The sequence below is a fragment of the Vombatus ursinus genome, unplaced genomic scaffold, assembly GCF_900497805.2.
Source record: "Vombatus ursinus unplaced genomic scaffold, bare-nosed wombat genome assembly UNPS02014801.1, whole genome shotgun sequence".
In the NCBI taxonomy this organism is placed as follows: Eukaryota; Metazoa; Chordata; class Mammalia; order Diprotodontia; family Vombatidae; genus Vombatus; species Vombatus ursinus.
Genome location: NW_020954579.1, coordinates 23,085,121 through 23,103,757, shown reverse-complemented (window position 1 = coordinate 23,103,757; position 18,637 = coordinate 23,085,121). Strand labels below are relative to the sequence as shown.

At 37.4% G+C, this 18,637-nt stretch overlaps 1 protein-coding gene across 1 annotated transcript in view; it reads left to right on the top strand.

Annotated features, from left to right (window-relative positions):
- MAP2K6 (mitogen-activated protein kinase kinase 6) overlaps positions 1-16,937 on the top strand; it is a 133,949-nt gene extending 117,012 nt beyond the window's left edge. The window contains exons 11-12 of the mRNA XM_027873098.1: positions 7,880-7,925; positions 16,035-16,937. Of these exons, the coding sequence (XP_027728899.1) occupies positions 7,880-7,925; positions 16,035-16,112 (124 nt within the window). The 3' untranslated portion in view covers positions 16,113-16,937. The remainder of the gene's footprint in view (positions 1-7,879; positions 7,926-16,034) is intronic.
- Positions 16,938-18,637: the final 1,700 nt, after the last annotated feature.

Below are 18,637 nucleotides of genomic sequence, written 5' to 3'. Positions count from 1 at the left end.
GGCTAGGCCTTTAGTGCTTCCAGGAGAAAGGAAGCCAAACCAATATTTCATACTCTAATCTCCCAGGCCAACCAAATCCTGAGGATAGTCTTCCTTCTTCCTTAAAGGAAAGCTAGCCTTGCCTACATGAAAGTAGTGATGAGCCTACCACAACCACAGAGATCCATTCTCACAGTAGATGATTCTTTCCAGTCTTTCCTTGATTAGATCTTCTCTGTACAGACATAGTATGTTCTCCCATTTGCTTAATCTGAAGTAATAGGTAGTGTGTTCTGTTTTTTCTTCCAAGACAAGGTGACTTTGGGCCTTCTGGATTGAGAATATGTTGGTATTTGAGATTCTTGTACTAAATTGTTTGAAGGTTAGGGTGGGAGAAAAGTTAGCCTTTTCAGCTTGGCAAAGCCAGAAGTGGGAATTTTTGTACTGAGGACATTTATACCCTCAATTGAAGGAAAGGTTGGTCCTTTGGAGGAATCCTGAGTTCCCAGAACACTGCCCATGGCTACTGTGGGGGATGAGTTCACCTCAGCCCACAGTCTAGCAGTCCAAAGTCCTACCTTCTAGAAGGAGCTTTGCCCAGTCATCTGAAAGATTAGTACCTTGTCTCTGAGATTTTCCACAATTTATCTTGTACATAACTTGTTTATGTATAGTTGTTTGCATGTTGTCTCCTTTGGACTATGAGGTTCTTGAGAGCAGGGACTATTTTTCTGTTTATTTGTTTGTTTTTAACTTTTGTTTGTATCCCCAGTGCTTAGCACAGTGTCTAGTGCATAGTAAGTACTTAATAAATGTTGGTTGACTTGACTTAACCAATTATTCTTACTAACTTCTATTGTTTTTACCCAGCTATCAGGGCCCTCAACTTTGGTACCTTTGGGAAAGATCCTGTTGTCTTGTTCTAATTTTGGATTTTCATCTTGGTATAGTGTGAAAAACACTGGTTTTGGAACTTAGAGGACATGGGTTCAAATTTTACATCTGTTATTTATTACCTTTGTGACCTTGGTCAAGTAGCAGACTCTTTGGACCTCAGTTTTCTACCCTTTATATTTAAGGACTAGGTAGTCACAAAGGTCCTTCTCACCCTAAATTTATGATTGTATGAATGTTTTAAAGAAAAATCACTTTGCGCTGATAGAGACTTCTTCAGAAAATTCATTTTCTGGTCATTGTTTATTGTTCCATACATTAATCGACTCCTTCACAGCTTATGTCTGTTTCACCAAAGTGGATTTTTTGTGTTCCTTGGAAATGGCCTCTAGGCATCAGAGCTCTAAAACTTCCTAGATCTGAGCAAAACTGATTGCTAACCTTGCATTTGGTTTTACTCAATCACAAAATATTTCTTAACCTTTCCTCATACTACAAGTCTAAAAATTGTAGATCTGTTGCTAGAGATCATGAGTAGCCTGGAAAAAGACAATGCTGGTATTAGCATGGTAAAAAGAATCTTTTTTTTTTTTTTAAAAAAAACTATTATTTATCAATCTGATTATTGTTATTTTCTTTCTTTTTTTTTTGAGAGGCAATTTTTATCCTCTCAGTGCCTGGGATACTGAGTTCATTCAACTTTATATTTCTATTATAAGCCATCAACTCAAGTCCCTTGATGCCCCTTTGGAAGACTCTTGTGTAGAACTGAGTCTCTCGAGCACATACAAGTGAGTCCTCTTCCATTCTTCGCTAAATATGTGATGTCTTCTGTGTGAATACTGTGAAGGTTCATATAGATCACCATCTGTCCATTCCTTCTTACTCTGTGCAATTCTTTTCCATATCATGTAACAAATACTCTACGGAAGATTTACCCAATTCACTTGAGTCCTTCTCTTGGATCTTTAAAATAAATTGTGGATCCCAATACAATACTTGGGCTGCATATCTGTTATCTTTGCTTCCTGCTCTTTGACTGTCCTATATCCTTTTCTTCCTATTCAGGTACTGAAAGGATCTTCATGCTTCAAAAGAAATTATAGTGGTTTCTTAATTAAGTCTTTCGTTGCCTTGGTCTTTTATGGAGATAATTTCATTTTCTATAGCATCTACTTGCTCATAAACATAAGATGTGGATACTCAGAGTTCTCTTCCTCATAGACCGATCCAGTGTGGCACTAGTGTTGTTTGGAAGTGGCTATTAGATTTATGACCTCTGGTAACTTGTGTTTTCCAAAATGAATTCATTTTGAAGAAAAGTAGTAGTGTGGAATGAAGGCTGGGGAAGATGCTTCTAAATGGCAGTTGCTTTTTTTTTCTTTGTAAATGTTTATTCTTTTAAATTTATTTTAATTTATCAACAATCACTTCCATAAGCTTTTGAATTTTAAATTTTCTCCCCCTCCCTCCTCAAAATGGCATGCAATCTGATATAGGCTAAACATATACATTGCTATTAAACATTTTCACATTAGTGATGTTGTAAGGAAGAATTAGAACCAATAGGAGGAACCATAAGAAAGAGAAAACAGAACAAAACAGAAGAAAAAAATAGCAAATAGTATGCCTCGATCTACATTCAAACTCCATAGTTCTTTCTTTGGATGTGTCTAGCATTTTCCATGAGACCTTTGGAGATTGGTAATTGCTCTTTAATTTTCAGCATTAGAGAGGTAAAAGAAATGTCTCTGATGACTCTCTCATTAATAGATTAGTTCTTTTTCTTGAATAGAAAGCTGTATTTGAATAGATCTGACATAGAAGATCCAACGATGAGTATATGAACTTTTAAGGATAACTCAAATATGCCTACTTCCTGTGCGTTCCCGGAAATATCAGGCTGTGATTCCATAAACACCTCTCAGATCTCATAGAAATTCTTGCAAACTTTGTGGTTGAGCAAAAAGAGAACAAAGATTGGGAACGTGAAAAGTTTATGTAATTGATTAGGAGCTCTATTCTTTTTATTCCTGAAATTGATACAGCTGTATATTGTATTCCTAGTCATAGAAAACTCTTAAGTGTGAGTATGGGCAGTGGGAGGAGGATCTTGCCCTCATCCTTGGTGGTCTGTTACAACATTTTTTTCCTCTTTATTTTGTGAGAAACATTTTGCTTTGGTATTTTACTGGCATTCTAGGGCTGTTACACACATTACATTTATATCCAATGCATCTCCTTGGTAGCTCTTCTCTCTTGGCTAGTCATTACCAATCACAGCTAAGTTGGCACGTCAATGGGTACTTGTGGAACACACAAGGTAGCACTTGAGATACAATGCTTTGGGAGCACCAGGCTATGCTTCAAAGCCAGATCTGGGGACCAAAATGCCACTTGTTGTGATCCACTTCTAAGACCTGATTTTTACCAGCTTCCATGAGTTAAATATTATTTTATGTTTGTATGCTTTTAACATGGATGGTGATGATGGTAAGGGCAAGAATCATTTAGCATTATACTTTTAGAGCTCTTTTTAATGATTACCTTTATATTTTTTTTTTTACAAATGTAAATCCAAACATACTTTTCCAACTTGCTTTAAAATTTTGGCTTGTCAACAACTTTGTTTTCTTTTTTTTCTTTTTTTCTTTTAGGACTATCATTTTTTAAAATACAGACTCCTTGGGGGTGGTGGTCTTATTTAGATGGTGGTTTTAAGGACTGTGTCTGGGCTGTGTTGATTAACGAAGAAGTAGAGAAATCTCAAAGATTTTGCCAAAAGACCAACAAATGAGATTTCTCAATAATGGCAGTGTGAGGTTCCCTTTTCTGCATAGAGCACCAGGCCTAGAATCAGGAAGATTCATTTTCCCAAGTTCAAATCTGGCCTCGGATGCTTAGTAGCTGTGTGACCCTGGGCAAGTCACTTAACCCTGTTTACTTCAATTTCCTCATCTGTAACATGAGCTAGAGAAGGACATGGCAAACCACTCTAATATCTTTGCCAAGAAAACTTCAAATGGGATCACAAGGAGTCAGACGTGGCTGAACAAAAGCAACAACATTAGTCCTGATGCACAGAGGTAGTACTACTGAAAATCAGAATCTAAGACTGCTAAAAAGAAAAAAAAAGCCAGACTACTTTTCTGCTTCTTTGAGGCTCTTATGACATTAGAGAATTACTGAACATAAATCCAGACCTAACACACCAGATGGACTTTGATCCTACCCATCTTGTTATATTAAATTTTAGGCTAGTATATTGGAAGCCCTCACAGGTGCATATGCTTTCCAGAAGTAGGTGAATGGTACCAAATGGAGTCAATCATATTCTCCATCTTGGCAGGCAGGGAGTAGAGACAGGGCATATTTATTTTGCTTATGACAAATGCATGGTTACAAAGGTGCAATATGTTTTCATTCTGCAGATGCACCAAATAGTCCTCCTTGGAATCAGCCAGGGTGAGTTCAAATAGGCAGAAATCCTCTGGTCAGCACAAACACCAAACTAGCAATTCTTAAGGCATCAGGAAGCCGTTTTTTAGTGTCAGCTACGGTCAGGAGCATGTGTTGTGGCATTTGGAAGAGGAATTAGAGCAGTTAACTAATTGCATGCTTGGAAATGGCAAGCCACTTGAAAACTCAAAAGTCTGAATCAATCCCAACAAGAAATTGATGTAGCTTTGAACTTGACAGTTGTTATTTTATATTGAATTTCAAGTGCTTCCCATTAAAGATAGAAAGTTTGCTTCCTGTCCCCCAACCTTATCTTGAGTACTTTGCTATTTTTAGTCCATGTTTTGAAGTCTTATAGATTGAAAAGTCAAAGAATGGACTATATTAATGCACTAAACAATGTTGGTTTGCTATGTTAGTATTTTCCAGATTAGCAGGCTATATAACACTTAACAGTAAAACTCAGCTTGCTAATGAGAGGCTAGGAGACAGAAAATACCCGGTTGGCCAACATCCTCTATTTCCTGAATGTCTCAGCATCTCTTTACATGACGTGTCTGTTGTAGTTCATGATGGCACTTCTCTTTGAGGCACTTATTGGATACTTTCCACAACATATTAATTTTAAGGCCTATTTAGATTTCATATAGGAAATTTCCCATAAACCAGCTACTCGGGAAGTGAGTAGATACTTCTTTTAAAAAAAATCCCTGTATTGAAGGAAAATCATTAAGTTCTCCTAGTAAACCAGAGAAGAAAGTTGCTTATTTTTGCATTATAGCTATGTAACAAAACACATGAAATCAAATGGTACTTCTTTGTTGGAAAGATATCATATTGTGAAACTTTTTGAGAAGTGTGATTTGCCTGGTTTGGGGTCTTAACTTTGTTAGACCATGCAGAAAAGTCAAGAATAGAAAAGTATCCTGTCATAAATAGGAAGATTCCACACACGGGAGAGTCTAGTGATTGACATTAACCTGACAGGTTTCTAAGTGTTCAGTGTAAACAGAAACCTCATAAAACACCCAGTTGAAGTTTGAATTCAGCCTTCGTATTTGTGATTGTATTTTTCTTCATTGACTTGGTTCCCTCCTCCCAGCCTCTCAAGTGTGAGTAATCTACTTTGTGATGCTTAAGTTTACATAAAGCATTAGTCATCTAACTTGAGGCTACTACAATATTAGCTGGTTGGATCATAGCTCTAACATATATACATTAGAACAGTGACTTGAGGATGAACATATTTCCCTGAACTTCTTCCCTTGTAGGACAGCAGGGACCTAGTTTTTGAAGGAGATATACTGATCTTGAAGTGGGTATGGGGCTGGTGGTGATAATGGAGGAGGAAGAGGAGGAGAGTTACTCAGACAGCAATAAAACTGGCTAGAAAATATTTTGGTTGCTACATGTGTGACCTTGGGCAAGATACTTCACATTTATGAGCCTCAGTTTCATTTTTTTTAAATATGAAGGGGGTTGGGTAAACTGGATTATTTCCAAGCTCTCTTCTTGCTCTAGGTTCAGTGATCTATGCCATCAATTCTGGGGCTTCCATGGGCCAAATTTAATCTCACAGTTTCCATTGATATTCATTGTTCTAAATTCTCTTCTTTTTTGAGCCTCTTAGAGGTCTTTTAAATGACCAAGTTTCTTCATAACTCCTCTTTCTTCCTTTTGGTGTTATCAGGTGACTTAGGTGGTATAGGGGTCATATCCAGATTTTTAGGTCTCTTGCTCCTGTGTTGGTTATAATTAAAGTTCAATTACATCTTGGTTACTGTGGCCTTAGCCAGACAGGCTGTTTTTGATCCATACACTATATGCTTTTGAGAAGCAGGGAAAATGGTGTTACTATTGGCTGCTCCACAAATGGTTATGTACTTCCTTCTTTCTGCCCTGTAACTCAAACTTTTGTATCCAAACAGATTTTCTTTATTCTTTCTCCCCCCACTAGAATGTGAACTCCTTGATAGAAGAGATTGTGGGTTTTTTTTTTGCCTTTCTTTGTTTCCCCAGAGCCTATCACAGTGCCTGGTACATAATAGGTGCTTAATAAATGCTTCCTGACTGACTGACTTGGTAACTGACTGTATGGGTCTCCTCAAAAAATGTTGTCTCTTTGTATTGTGTTCTTTGTAATCCTAAAATGAAATTTTGGTAAAATGTTTTTAGTTTAAGCAACAGAATCTGAGTTGGAAGGGAACTCAGGGGACATCTAGTCCAACCCTTACTTGAACAAGAATATCTCCTGCATCATGCTCAACAGGTAGTCATCTGGTAACTGTTTGAATGCATGCAGTGAAAGGGAACCTCTCAAGGCAACATCCTGCTTTTGGATAGTGCTAATTGTTATGAAGTGCATCCTTATACCAAGCTTTGGTCTGGGTTTTTTTTTTTTGTTTGTTTTTACAATTTCTAGTCATTGTACCTGGTTCTGCCCTATGAACAAATCCTATTTCAATCTAATTTCTCTTCCACATGATAGTCCTTCATATTCTTGAGATTGGCTGTCATATCCCCCTAAAATCTTCTCTTCTTCAGGCTGTACATACCTAGTTCTTTTAGATGATTCTTCATTTCATAGTCTCCAGTTTCTTTACTACCATTCACACTCTTCTTGATATGTTTCATCTTCTCAGTGTTCTTCCTAAAATATGGCAACCAGGAACTGAACACAAGGCCCCAGAAATGGTCTAATTAAGGCAGAATACAGTAGGAGTATCACTGCCCTCGTTCTGGACACTGTGTGTCAAAGTGAAGCCAACTTTTTCATCACTGATATCACAACATGGACTGATTGAGTTTATAGCTCTTTCACTAACCACCCTTTCCCTCTTTTTTTCACAGGAGTCACTATTGTGGACTGAGCAATGGATAGACATGGCTGTGTTTGTCACAAACTAGTGCATTCTTATTCAGTTTGACTAAGAATAATTGCTTCATTATTGACTGAATATACTTTTTACCTTGGCAATTAATCTGCCATACATAAGTTCCATTGCCTTGGAAATGTAATGGGTTAAATTTGTTCATAACTCAGATGGACTACATTAGTGACATGCAAAAAGGAAACATTTCTAGGAAACCAGGAGAAAGTAGAAGTAATAGTGAACAGACCAGTTGAGATATAGTGATCCCAAAGTTTTAAAATTACTCCATAGCAAATGAAATCTTGAGATCCCATTGCCAAACTGTAGTTGTTGCAGAAAGTTGTGGGTGGTGGATTGAAAGTAAACTCTAAAGGAAAGTAGATATATTTTGATTTATAATGACTGTAAATTGAAGGGCAAACTTTTATGTCGTAGGTATGGCATCTCCAAGGAAAGCATATGTATTTTCTTTCCATGAGCTCATGTCCACTGTTGATTTAAAACTTGATTTAGAAGTGGAATGGAAGAGGCAAGTCAACATTGGAAACCTATGTTTTCAATATTGTTTTTCAAGTTGGTTATGTTTAGTCTTCTGCAGGTTCTGAAATCCTAGTCGAGTGAAAATGCAGATGGTTTCTTGATTTTAATGTGTTTAATTCTTCCCTTTTTTTAAGCTTGAAGAAGAATTCCAAAGAACGGCCAACATACGCAGAACTTATGGTGAGTATTGTTAGTAGTATAAACATGTCCAAACTAACATCTACTGAAAGTTAAATGACTCGAATATAAATTGTAACCAAACAATATTATTGAAATAGTGAATTCACCAACACATGAATGCCATTGATTGATTTTTTTTTTAACGAAGAGTTCAGAGGATTATGTTTTATTTCTAATCTGAGTACTGTCTCTTGTATAATCTTGGCAAAGATCCCTTAATTACCATTCCTGGCTACTTTTATGGGAAACTAACAGAGTTAGATAGCACACAGTTAAATTTGCAAAGTGCTTTGAGATCTCTGATACCCTAAGATTTAGAAGGTGCTAAGAATTCTACATTACTATTGCAAAAGGAATTTTAGACTTAAAAAAAAAAACCAGTTTCTTAAAAAGTGGTACAAGAGATTCAGAAGGATGGGTATGGATTGATTGTTTTGGATGAAATTTTAGCATTAATCAGTTTTGTTGAAAAAAAAAACCATGTTTTTTATTTCTGGACAAATATTTATTTCCTCCTTGGTTAGGGATATAGTCCTTCTCCTAGAATACTGCTAGCCTTAAACAAGTTTGCTGAAACTTCATTATAATGAGAATTCATAATTTACCTTTTGTACTAACTATAAAATAAAGGATTTTCTCAGCAAATTCATAATGTAAATAAAATCTTATCACAAATACTTAGTTTACCCAAGAAAATGGACTTTTATAGCATTTTAGGAGTACATACATAACCTTATGTTAATCACAAAGAAACCAGGATGACTCATTTGCAAAATTTGGCAGTCATTAGTTTTTGTTGCTATATATATCTAATGATAATAGAAATACATTTCTTTAAACCATATTTTATATTTCAGAATGTTCACTAATTTGGGCATGACTTTCTTGGAATTTGTCTGTTAGGTTCCGCTATTTAGATAGGATGAGAAAAAATGACCCAATTTTTTGCTAACACCCCAATTATTAAGTAAGAAATGAGATTTTTCATCCTTGCCTCTTTTCCTCATGCTGAAACTACTACATGTGGAGTGCTAAAGATATTGTTCCTGGAATTTTTTAAACAAATGGAGAATAAAGTTACTTGGTGATAAAAAAAAGGTGCAGATAATAATGATGATGATAGCTTGTTTTTTATATAGTACTTTTTATAAAGTGGGAAGCTAGTTGGTACAGTGGTTAGAGCACTGGGCCTAGAGTCAGGAAGACCTAGTTCAATTCTGTTCTCAGACACTTACTAACTGTGTGATCCCAGGCAAGTCACTTAAACTTGTTTGCATATTTCCTCATCTGTAAAATGAACTGGAGAAGGAAATGGCAAACTACTCCAGTATCTTTGCCAAGAAAACCCCAAATGGGGTCACAAAGGGTTGGACATGACTGAAATGACTGAACAACAAAATCTTACAAAGCACTTTCCTTGCAACAGCCCTGTAAGGTAAATAGTGAAAGGATCAATGTCCCCATTTTATAGATGAGGGAACTGAGTCTCAGAGAGCTCAGCATGACTAAGGTTGCATAGCTAGGAACTAGGCCAGCTGGAATTTGAACTTAATCTCCTCATTCTAGATCCAGAAAACTGATGAGGGAGATGTTTGAGACTGGCGAGAAGTCATGGAACACCTTTCAGTTTCTCTGGTTTAAGCTTAAGATTTAAATTCTGGCCAAAGATCCAACTATGCTGTATCAATTGAATTGTATTCACTTCAGTTGGATGACCCCGAAAGAAAAGAAAGAAGAATTCTTGGTAGTTTTGTGACCTGAGAAGGGATAAATGGTCTTACTCTAGCCCCGAATGACCTTAGTTTTTCTCTCTGAGTTCCTTCATCATCTATTCATTTTTTCCTGGCCCTGAAGGTAGTCTGGGCCCTTGTTCTTTCAGTGTTTTAGTTTGTGCAGAATTTTTGCCATCCCCATTAATGAGGTAGCTCCCAATACTTCAGAACTCTAAAAGCAGTTTTACATTGGGGCTGAGGGCTTGTGATATGGTCCAAGAGACACGGTGATTCTTGAAAAAATTTCATTCTCGATGTGGCCTTCTTTTCTTACTCCATTTATGAGCAGTTTGATTACCTGGATAGGGAAGCCCTGTTATCCTTCATATCCCATTTTAAATATTCAACAACAGTTTTAATTGAACAAGTATTTAAGCACCAAACAGGCATGAGACCTTTAATAGGATTCAATACTGATCAAAATTTAATTTTGACACTAGGAGTAGGCCCTAGGGTATTATTTTGGAGTCTGAAATGCAATTTGAATATGATTTTGCTTTGACACCAGTTGTCAGGCAGAAGGGTCCAGTTTATTCATATGTGTCTGTGTGTATTTAAAGAGCAATGCGTTTTCCTTCCAAGTGGCCTCTTATCATAAAGGTTCACTGGAGCACATTTGAGGAAAGATGTTTGGTTCCAGCTTAATACCCACTGGCAGCTGTGTTCATTTCTATTAAGCTACCTTTCCAGAATATCTTAACACTGTGGTATTTTATGGCTGACATATTAATGTTGTGAGGCCTTGTGGGTTTTTTTTTTTCTTATTCTTCTTATGGCTTTAGACTTTGCGGTACTGGAATGGACTTTTCTTTTAAGACCATAACTGCTCCCTGCTTTCCTGTGGAGTTGAGGTTTTTAATGGAAAATCTGAGTCCGAACTCCCTGACTCTAGCATTGGGAAAACAGATGCTGAGATACTATTGTTCAAGTTAGAAGACTAGATGGGCTGGGAGGGAAGAATCCCTTTCCAGATGAAATGGAGCACAAACAAAAAGCACAAACAGTTTGCCATTTCCATCTGATGCAAGGAAAATAGGGGTGCTGAGTTAGTTTGTTTTTGACTTCCAGAAGACTCCAAATTTCTTTCTTCTTTACTTGGTTTGAACTCAGGAATTAACAAATAGGTCATGCTCCCTATGACTCCTAAGATAAATTATCTATACTTTCAAACTATTATCAGTTGGTGTGATTCAGTAGGATTTGCCTCCAGGAGATGATGGTCAGTAAGGATGGGTATTTTGGGGCTAGGTCTAACTCAGGACAATTAAATGATTCAGGCCTGGGGTTAGAATTCAGTGAAATACTTGTGGGCCATAAAATGCAATAAAATAACTTTATTAATCACAAAGGTTAAAAGGATACAATTCTCAAGGTTAAAAAGGATCCTTATTCAAATAACGCACTACTCCCTTCTGCCACTGCACTCACCACCAGAATCAATGCTAGGTCAGAAAGTCATCCCTACAGGATGGTAGGCATGTCACTAAAACCTCTCAGTCACCAAGTCATCATAAGCTAACTCTTTTACACCGTATGGGGCAGAGAAATCAAATCAATTATTCAAACCTCAGTCCCAGGCCAACCAAATCCCAAAGATGTCCCTCTTCAAGGAAAACCAGTTATCTCATACAAAATAGATGGTGTTCTTATCATATCTCATCCCTTTGTGGTAAGGTCCCCAAATTTCCTAGGTGACCTACCACTAAAATAGAAAATAAAAGAATTCAGACTTCATAAAAAACACTGGTGGTAGAGCTTAATATAAATAATAAAAATGTAAAACAATACAATCTTCTAAAAAGTAAACTTCATACAATAAAGGTAATGTAAAGCATGGCTCAGCATAAGCCAGTGATGTGAGAATAACCATTATGACCAGTAGTAACACCAGGAGTATCAGAGCTCCAATTGATAATAGTTCCAACATAATCACCAATCCCAACCACAAGTATGTTGGCAGAGTATTTAAAAGGTTTTAAGCCTTTTACATGCTATCTCTCCCAGGGACTAAGTTCATACTGGGACTTCTCCCATTGAACTGTCCACTAAAGGTCCCTGGCACACTGGTCAAAGCCTCCTCTTTCCTGGGAACTCCAGAACAGAGGGATGGTACTAAATTTGTGGCCCTTCAGAAGTCTATCCACCTAATGTGGCAGTGAGCCCAGTGCTTACTCCTTGAGCTTCTGTTTGTGTGCACATCCCTACTTGTCTTTCAGAGCCGCATGATTGTCCTGATCAAACTTCACCAATTGATCTGCCTATGCCTGGTATAATTGTGTCAGTGAAGGCCCATAGCTAAAGGATGATGCCATTCAGGTGGAGCACTACGCAAAAGCTAGATTTTAATTGCACCTGAAGCAGCTAGATCATAGGGAATTGTGTGTCGTTGTTAGGGAGCATAAATCCAGTCTACCAAACCCATCTCTTTTAAAAAAAATTCACACCTTCCCTCACTGGCTGCTATCAGGGAACCAGCTGCAGAGATAATTCATCTTTGTGTACTCAAATCTAAAGAACTCCCCATTTTAGCCATCTAAGCAAAAACAAAACACATTAATGCTTTTTTTTCACTTTGGCATTGATCTTTTTTTAAAAATTAATTTATTTAATTTTAGTTTTCAATATTTACTTCATAAGATTTTGAGTTCCAAATTTTCTCCCCATCCCTCCCCTCCCCTAACCGAAGACAGAGTATAATCTGATATAGGCTTTACATATACTTTCATATTAAACCTATTTTCACATTAGTCAAGTGGTCAACAAGAATTAGCACCAAGGGGAGAAACCACGAGAAAGAAGAAACAAAAGAGAGAGAGAGAGAGAGAGAGAGAGAGAGAGAGAGAGAGAGCGCAAATAATATGCTTCGATCTGCATTCAGACTCTATAGTTCTTTCTCTGGATATGGATAGTATTTTCCATCATAAGTCTTTTGGAGTTGTCTTAGGGCCTTGCATTGCTAAGAAGAGATAAGTCTAATGAAGTTAGTCATCGCACAATGTGGCTGTTACTGTTTTCTCCTGGTTCTGCTCACTTCACTTAGCATCAGTCCATATAAGTCTTTCCAGGTTTTTCTGAAGTCTGCTTGCTCATTATTTCTTATAGCACAATAGTAATTACATTACATTCATATACCACAACTTGTTCAACCATTCCCCAGTTGATGGGCATCCCCTCAATTTTCAATTCTTTGCCACCATAGAAAGAGCTGCTATAAATATTTTTGTACATGTGGGTCCTTTTCCCATTTTTAAAAACACCTTGATGCTAAGTTATAAAGGCATCTGCACAGGGCAGAAGGAGTTCCTTTAAGTCCTCACTTGTGCCAACTCCCCATAGACTGTGCCTTTTGTGCTTCAGGAGGTAGGGAAACCAAACCTATAATTCAAGCCTGAGTCCCCTGGGCCAACCAAATCCTAAGAATCACCTCCTTTCCCCTTTAAAGGGAAACCAGCCCCCACACAAAATAAGTGGTGCTCCTACCACAACAGGTGCTACAGTGGTTAGTGCTGACAGGCTATTGCTGGTGTGTGTGTGTGTGTGTGTGTGTGTGTGTGTGTGTGTGTGTAAGATGATTGGCAGGACTGGGTGCGGATGCAGAGTTGTGTCATGGTACCTTAATTTAGAGGTTATGCACAGTTTTTGGTGGTGGGTGGAAGAAGGTAGGTTGTGCAGCTGTTGGGTGTCATACAGCACATTTTGGGTATCGTATTGCAGTACAACACCCCATATTCATGATGGTATACTCTCACACATTTGTGTTTGGTCTGTTGCATCTTGTGTATTGTGGGGTCTCCTAAAAGGTAAAGGAGAATCTCCTTCATCTTGCTTCTAGCACCCTACCTCTCAAAGTCTTAATTCCAAACCATGAGCTGGTAACATTCAGAATGCTTTGTTGTCCCTGTTATTCTTAGCCCGTTGCTTGCAGGAGAAATGGGTTCCTTCCCAACCTTTTATAGCCTCAAATCCCACACAAGAGGGCGAGTCAGACTTTCTATTTTGACAGTAACTGCCCATGACTCTGACTTCCTTGGTTTCCCCCTCCCCTTGTGGTTCCTACAACACTTTTCTAGCCTGTGAATTAAAAAAAAGGTAGAGAGGAAAACACACCCAGACTGATTTTGGAAGAATGACTTCAAGGCAGTTTGTTGGATTTCATGCCCAGACCTCCTGAACAAAGAGACAGGGTGGGGGCTGGAAGGTGTAGATTTGCTTCAGGAAACAACTTTCATTTGCCCCCCATCTTAAGTACTTTGAGAAAATTTCTTAAGTGTCTGGAAAATGTGGAAAACCCTCTGCCACCCAGTAATAATAAAAATGATTGTAAATAACTTGGTCAGTGTAAGTTGATATGTGAGCACTTTGTAATCCAAAGGGTGGCACTGTATGTCATCCCTGGGGACCGATATCAGGTGGCTTAGAGCCCAAGAACCAACTGATCCTAGTCCTCAACTTCACGGAAGAATGACTTCTATTGATGACTTATAGAGATTTCCAGGCTCAGAGCCAGCTGTTAACACAGACTAATCTCGTTCCTCTTTGGTTTGCAGACTAACAATACCCAGATTGATTTTGGAAGAATGACTTGAAAGCAAAGTTGTTGGGGGACCACTGAGGGACCATCTACCTTTTCTGAGTCTGGCTTTTTTGTTTTGTTTTTCATTCACCTGATCTTTGTGCTGTTTCTAAAACTTCCTTGGGCAGTCTTTGGGTTCCCCACAAGGTGACTCACTCTACCCTTTGCTGTCAGGTTTTAAATAAGTATAATGGGGAAAACCTCCCACCAGGCTATGTGAAAGTTGAAAACTGAAATCTCAAAAGTAAGGGAAACATGAAATGACTCAACTATGCCATGAAGTAAAAGGATAACATTTTTAGCTCCTTAAATTGTTATTTAAAATAATACCAGCAGACACTCATGATAGAGATCAGAAGTTTTTTTGGTACCTGAAGAAAAATGGATTTTGTTAAGGAATCTTTTATTTGGAATGGGATAGGAACATGTTTCTTTTACACAGAGATGCAATACTCACACTTTGGAAGTAGTGCACTTAACCAGGAACGTAACCGAGCCATCAGAGAATTGTAGCATTCATGTACACGAAAAAAATCCTTAACTTTTCTTCAGAGCTGTTATACAGTTTCCTATGTGTTTGTTCTTGGGGAGATGTTTTTCTAAGACCAGATGTTTTTCTAAGTTCTGTTCATTTGAGATATGAAATGTCTGTATATTTATTTTTTTCCTTTTCAATCTCTAACCTCTAAAGTTGTTTTGATCCCAAAGACACCCAGAATATAGGCAAAATACATTTCTTCTGGAAGGAAGGAACAGCCCTTCTCAGGCATGAGTACAAATAATGACTGTTGATGGGATTTGACTAGTACTTTAACATTACTGTAAAGTCAAAGGTTTTACCAGTTCCAAGGCAGCCTAGATTGCCTCACTGTCAAGTATTAAGGGCAGCTTTATAAATTTAATAATTTAGGAAATTAATTTTCTGCCCTCTCACCTTTTCCTTGAGGAGGTCTAAAGGGAAAGGAAGGAAAGAAGGAAACATTTATTAAATATTTACTGCTATATCTTCCAGGCACCGTGCTAAGTTCTTTAGAAATATTTTCTCATTTGATCTTCACACCTGAGCTCAAAACCAGCCTCAGACCATTACTAATTGTGTGACCCTGGATGTGTCACTTAACCTCTGCCTGCCTCAGTTTCTTCATCTGTAAAAGGAGGGTAATAATAGTAACTCCCAGGACTATTATGAATAGAAAATGAAATAATATTTGTAAAATGCATTGGAAATTTTAAAGCACTATATACATGCTATTATTTATTTATATATATGTATTGGGCACTGTGTAGTAAGGGCAGAAATCTTAATATGGCCCTAATGGGCTCACATAATCAGCTTCCTATCCAAGTCTACATTTTTGTTTGTTTTTTTTCCCAAATAGTATTTTATTTTTTTCCTCAATTACATGTAAAGATAGTTTTCAACATTCATTTTTGTAAAATTTTGAGTTCCATATTTTTCTTCTTTCCTCCCTTCCTCCCTTCCCCCTCCCCAAGATAGCAAGCAATCTGATATATCAGGTTATATGTGTATAATATGTTAAACATATTTCCACATTAGTCATGTTCTGAAAGAAGAATCAGAACAAAAGGGAAAAACCACAAGAAAGACAAAACACAAAACAAAAACAAAGTTAAAGTAGTGAGCTTTGATCTGTATTTAGAATCTATAGTTCTTTCTCAGGATATGGTTACAAGTCTACATTTTTGTTAACCTGCTATGTAAGTGGCTAATATTGATGATATTTATTTCTGTTTTCTCCCCAGCAACATCAGTTTTTCACTCTGCATGAATCCAAAGCAACAGATGCAGCATCTTTCGTAAAACTGATTCTTGGAGACTAAAAACCATTGGACTCAATCACTTGGCCCTCCTGTGGATTGGTGGGTTTAGGGGGTGGAGCTTCTTCACTAAAGCATCAATAGAAACGTGGCATTGAGATGCTTATTTTTTTAACCCTGCCTCTCAGAAGGTTGTTTGTTTATTTTTTTGTTTATTTTTTTTCCCAAAGGGGCCTTGGAATCCATAGTGTATAGAATGAACTATCTAGTCAGATGAAATATAATAAGGCTCAGACTTTACAACTTTGAAAAGGTGATTAAATATTTAATGATATGTCACAAGACTCCTTAACCTTCTCAGCCTTTTCCTGTTCCTCTCCAAGGAGAATACATTTGTCTGGGTTAATAGGTGCTATGGTAGTTATGAAGTCCTACGTAGATTTATATTTTGTTCCTCCTATTATTTTAATATTTATGTTTAAACGCTTGATTTGAATAGATTCTGTTTTATGTGAGGGAGACCTTGTGAAAGAGGAGGCTGAGATGTCAATATTTATAGGGCTTTGTAGGGGAAAGGGTTAAATAACTTTTGGGCTCTAAAAGGAACAATTTAAAATGCATCTTTAAGAACTTCAATAACAATTTTTTCTTCTCAAGAGCCTATTCCAACCGCTGCTGCTGCTGCTGCCATCTTCCCAAACACCTTATCCAATACTGGGTATTCATTAACTATTCTGTGTGATGTGGTAAAGTATCCCAGTCATACTTTGTCCTACTTTGGAAGAAGTAAAATCACTTTATCATGGTTCAAAGTGGAGACACAGCTTGCTTCTCATGGCATTTATGACACTTTTAACTTGATTGTGATATATACCTACCCCCCCTACAGAAGGAGGGCATATATGTATGTGTGTTTATGTGTGTGTGTGTATTTGTTTTTGGTAGGCTGTGAGTCTTACCAAAGGTCTTCTATTTATATTATTCTATTTCAGTAAGGATGATTACTTATCAGCGTCTTGGGGGATCGGGGGGAGGGATGTTATATATCCAACCAATCAGGGAACTGGTGCCTTCTTCTGGTTCTATCTGTTCTGAAGAGTGTATGCCACAGGTATTATTTCTTTATCTTCATAGCTAATGGAGTGTTTGCTATTCTTCTCAACCCCTTGCTCATTGGAGGAGTCTCACCATTAATTATTTATCTTCTTAGTGGAGGGGTTCTAGCAGGAAAAAATTTAGGGGCAGCTTGTGGTTTCTTGGATAAGATGAGGAGAGTCAGGGAGAGAAGTTTGTTAGTACCCTTGTGCTGATTCCAAGTTTTCACAGGCTGCAAACAGGATGAAGTCATTGGACACAGGAAGCTAGTTCCACTGGAACTCTCAGGAGGGTACACAGTCTGATTCAACAAATCTAATTCTTTTCTGTGGCTGCCTCTGGATCCAGGTTCTATGATGATGGACTCTGGGTGGTCATAAGACCACGGAGTGCCAGAAGTTCCAGGTAAACTTCAGATCTGCTATAACACGGGAACTCCTATTGGTCTTAGAGATAATTCTCACCCAAAGCGTACTCCTGAAGTATGAGGACATCTGGGGTTTTAATTAAAAGGGTTGATCACAATTCTCACAATGCTGGTCATCACCTAGGCACTAGGAGGCAATGATTTGTTTTGCTATACATTTGGAAATAGAAGTACAACTAAATCTTGTTGTTGTTGTTGTTGTTGTTTCTTTGGTCTCTTTCACTGTTGCCTTCTAAGTGCAGTAGTGTTTGGTGCATGCAAGTGCCATGCTGCTTTGTGTCTGCTTCATGTGAAAGAAGATCTCTCTCCTACTACTCTAATTGCATCTATACTGAAACTGTCACCAATATATTTGTCTGGCTTTGGAAAAGGAGCATTGGGTCAATGGATTTATAAACATACTCTCTTCACCTTTTTCTGTGTCCCCAACTTCAGAAGTTATTTCTATGATACCCTGAGAAGAAGTAGGGAAAAAAAGACAAAATATCACCCAGGTCTGCATGTTTTCATTTAGACAGAGGCCTGTTTATTCTGCTTAGTTGAAAACAAATCTATCAATCCTTATGGCTTTGAATATCCTTAAATGGTTCTGCAAGCAGGGACAAATGTCTTCTTATAAAAGAGGAGGCTGAAACATATGGTCAGAAAAAAAATGCTTGTCTATGTTTATTATACTTGTATTGTTTCTGCCTTGTAAGAATATGAACTATTGGGAAAAAAAAAGAGGACATTGCCTAGAAACAGTTTTGATTGCATCTTTAGGTAAAGAGTGAAGGTTTTTTTTTTTCAAAACAAACAAAAAATCCACCCAGAGTTATCCAGAAAATGCCTGAGTCAGGCCTTTTCTCTACAGTTATGGCTTTACATATACCTATATATGTGTATATATGTATATATACACATGTGATAATTATATATGTATATAATATATGTATACAATGCACACACACATGTATATGTAAAGCAGTGTGTATGTATGTGTGTGCATATATGGTATACACACATATGTGTACATGTATAATATTTGTGTGAAATATACACATATACATGTAGAGTCCCTTATATA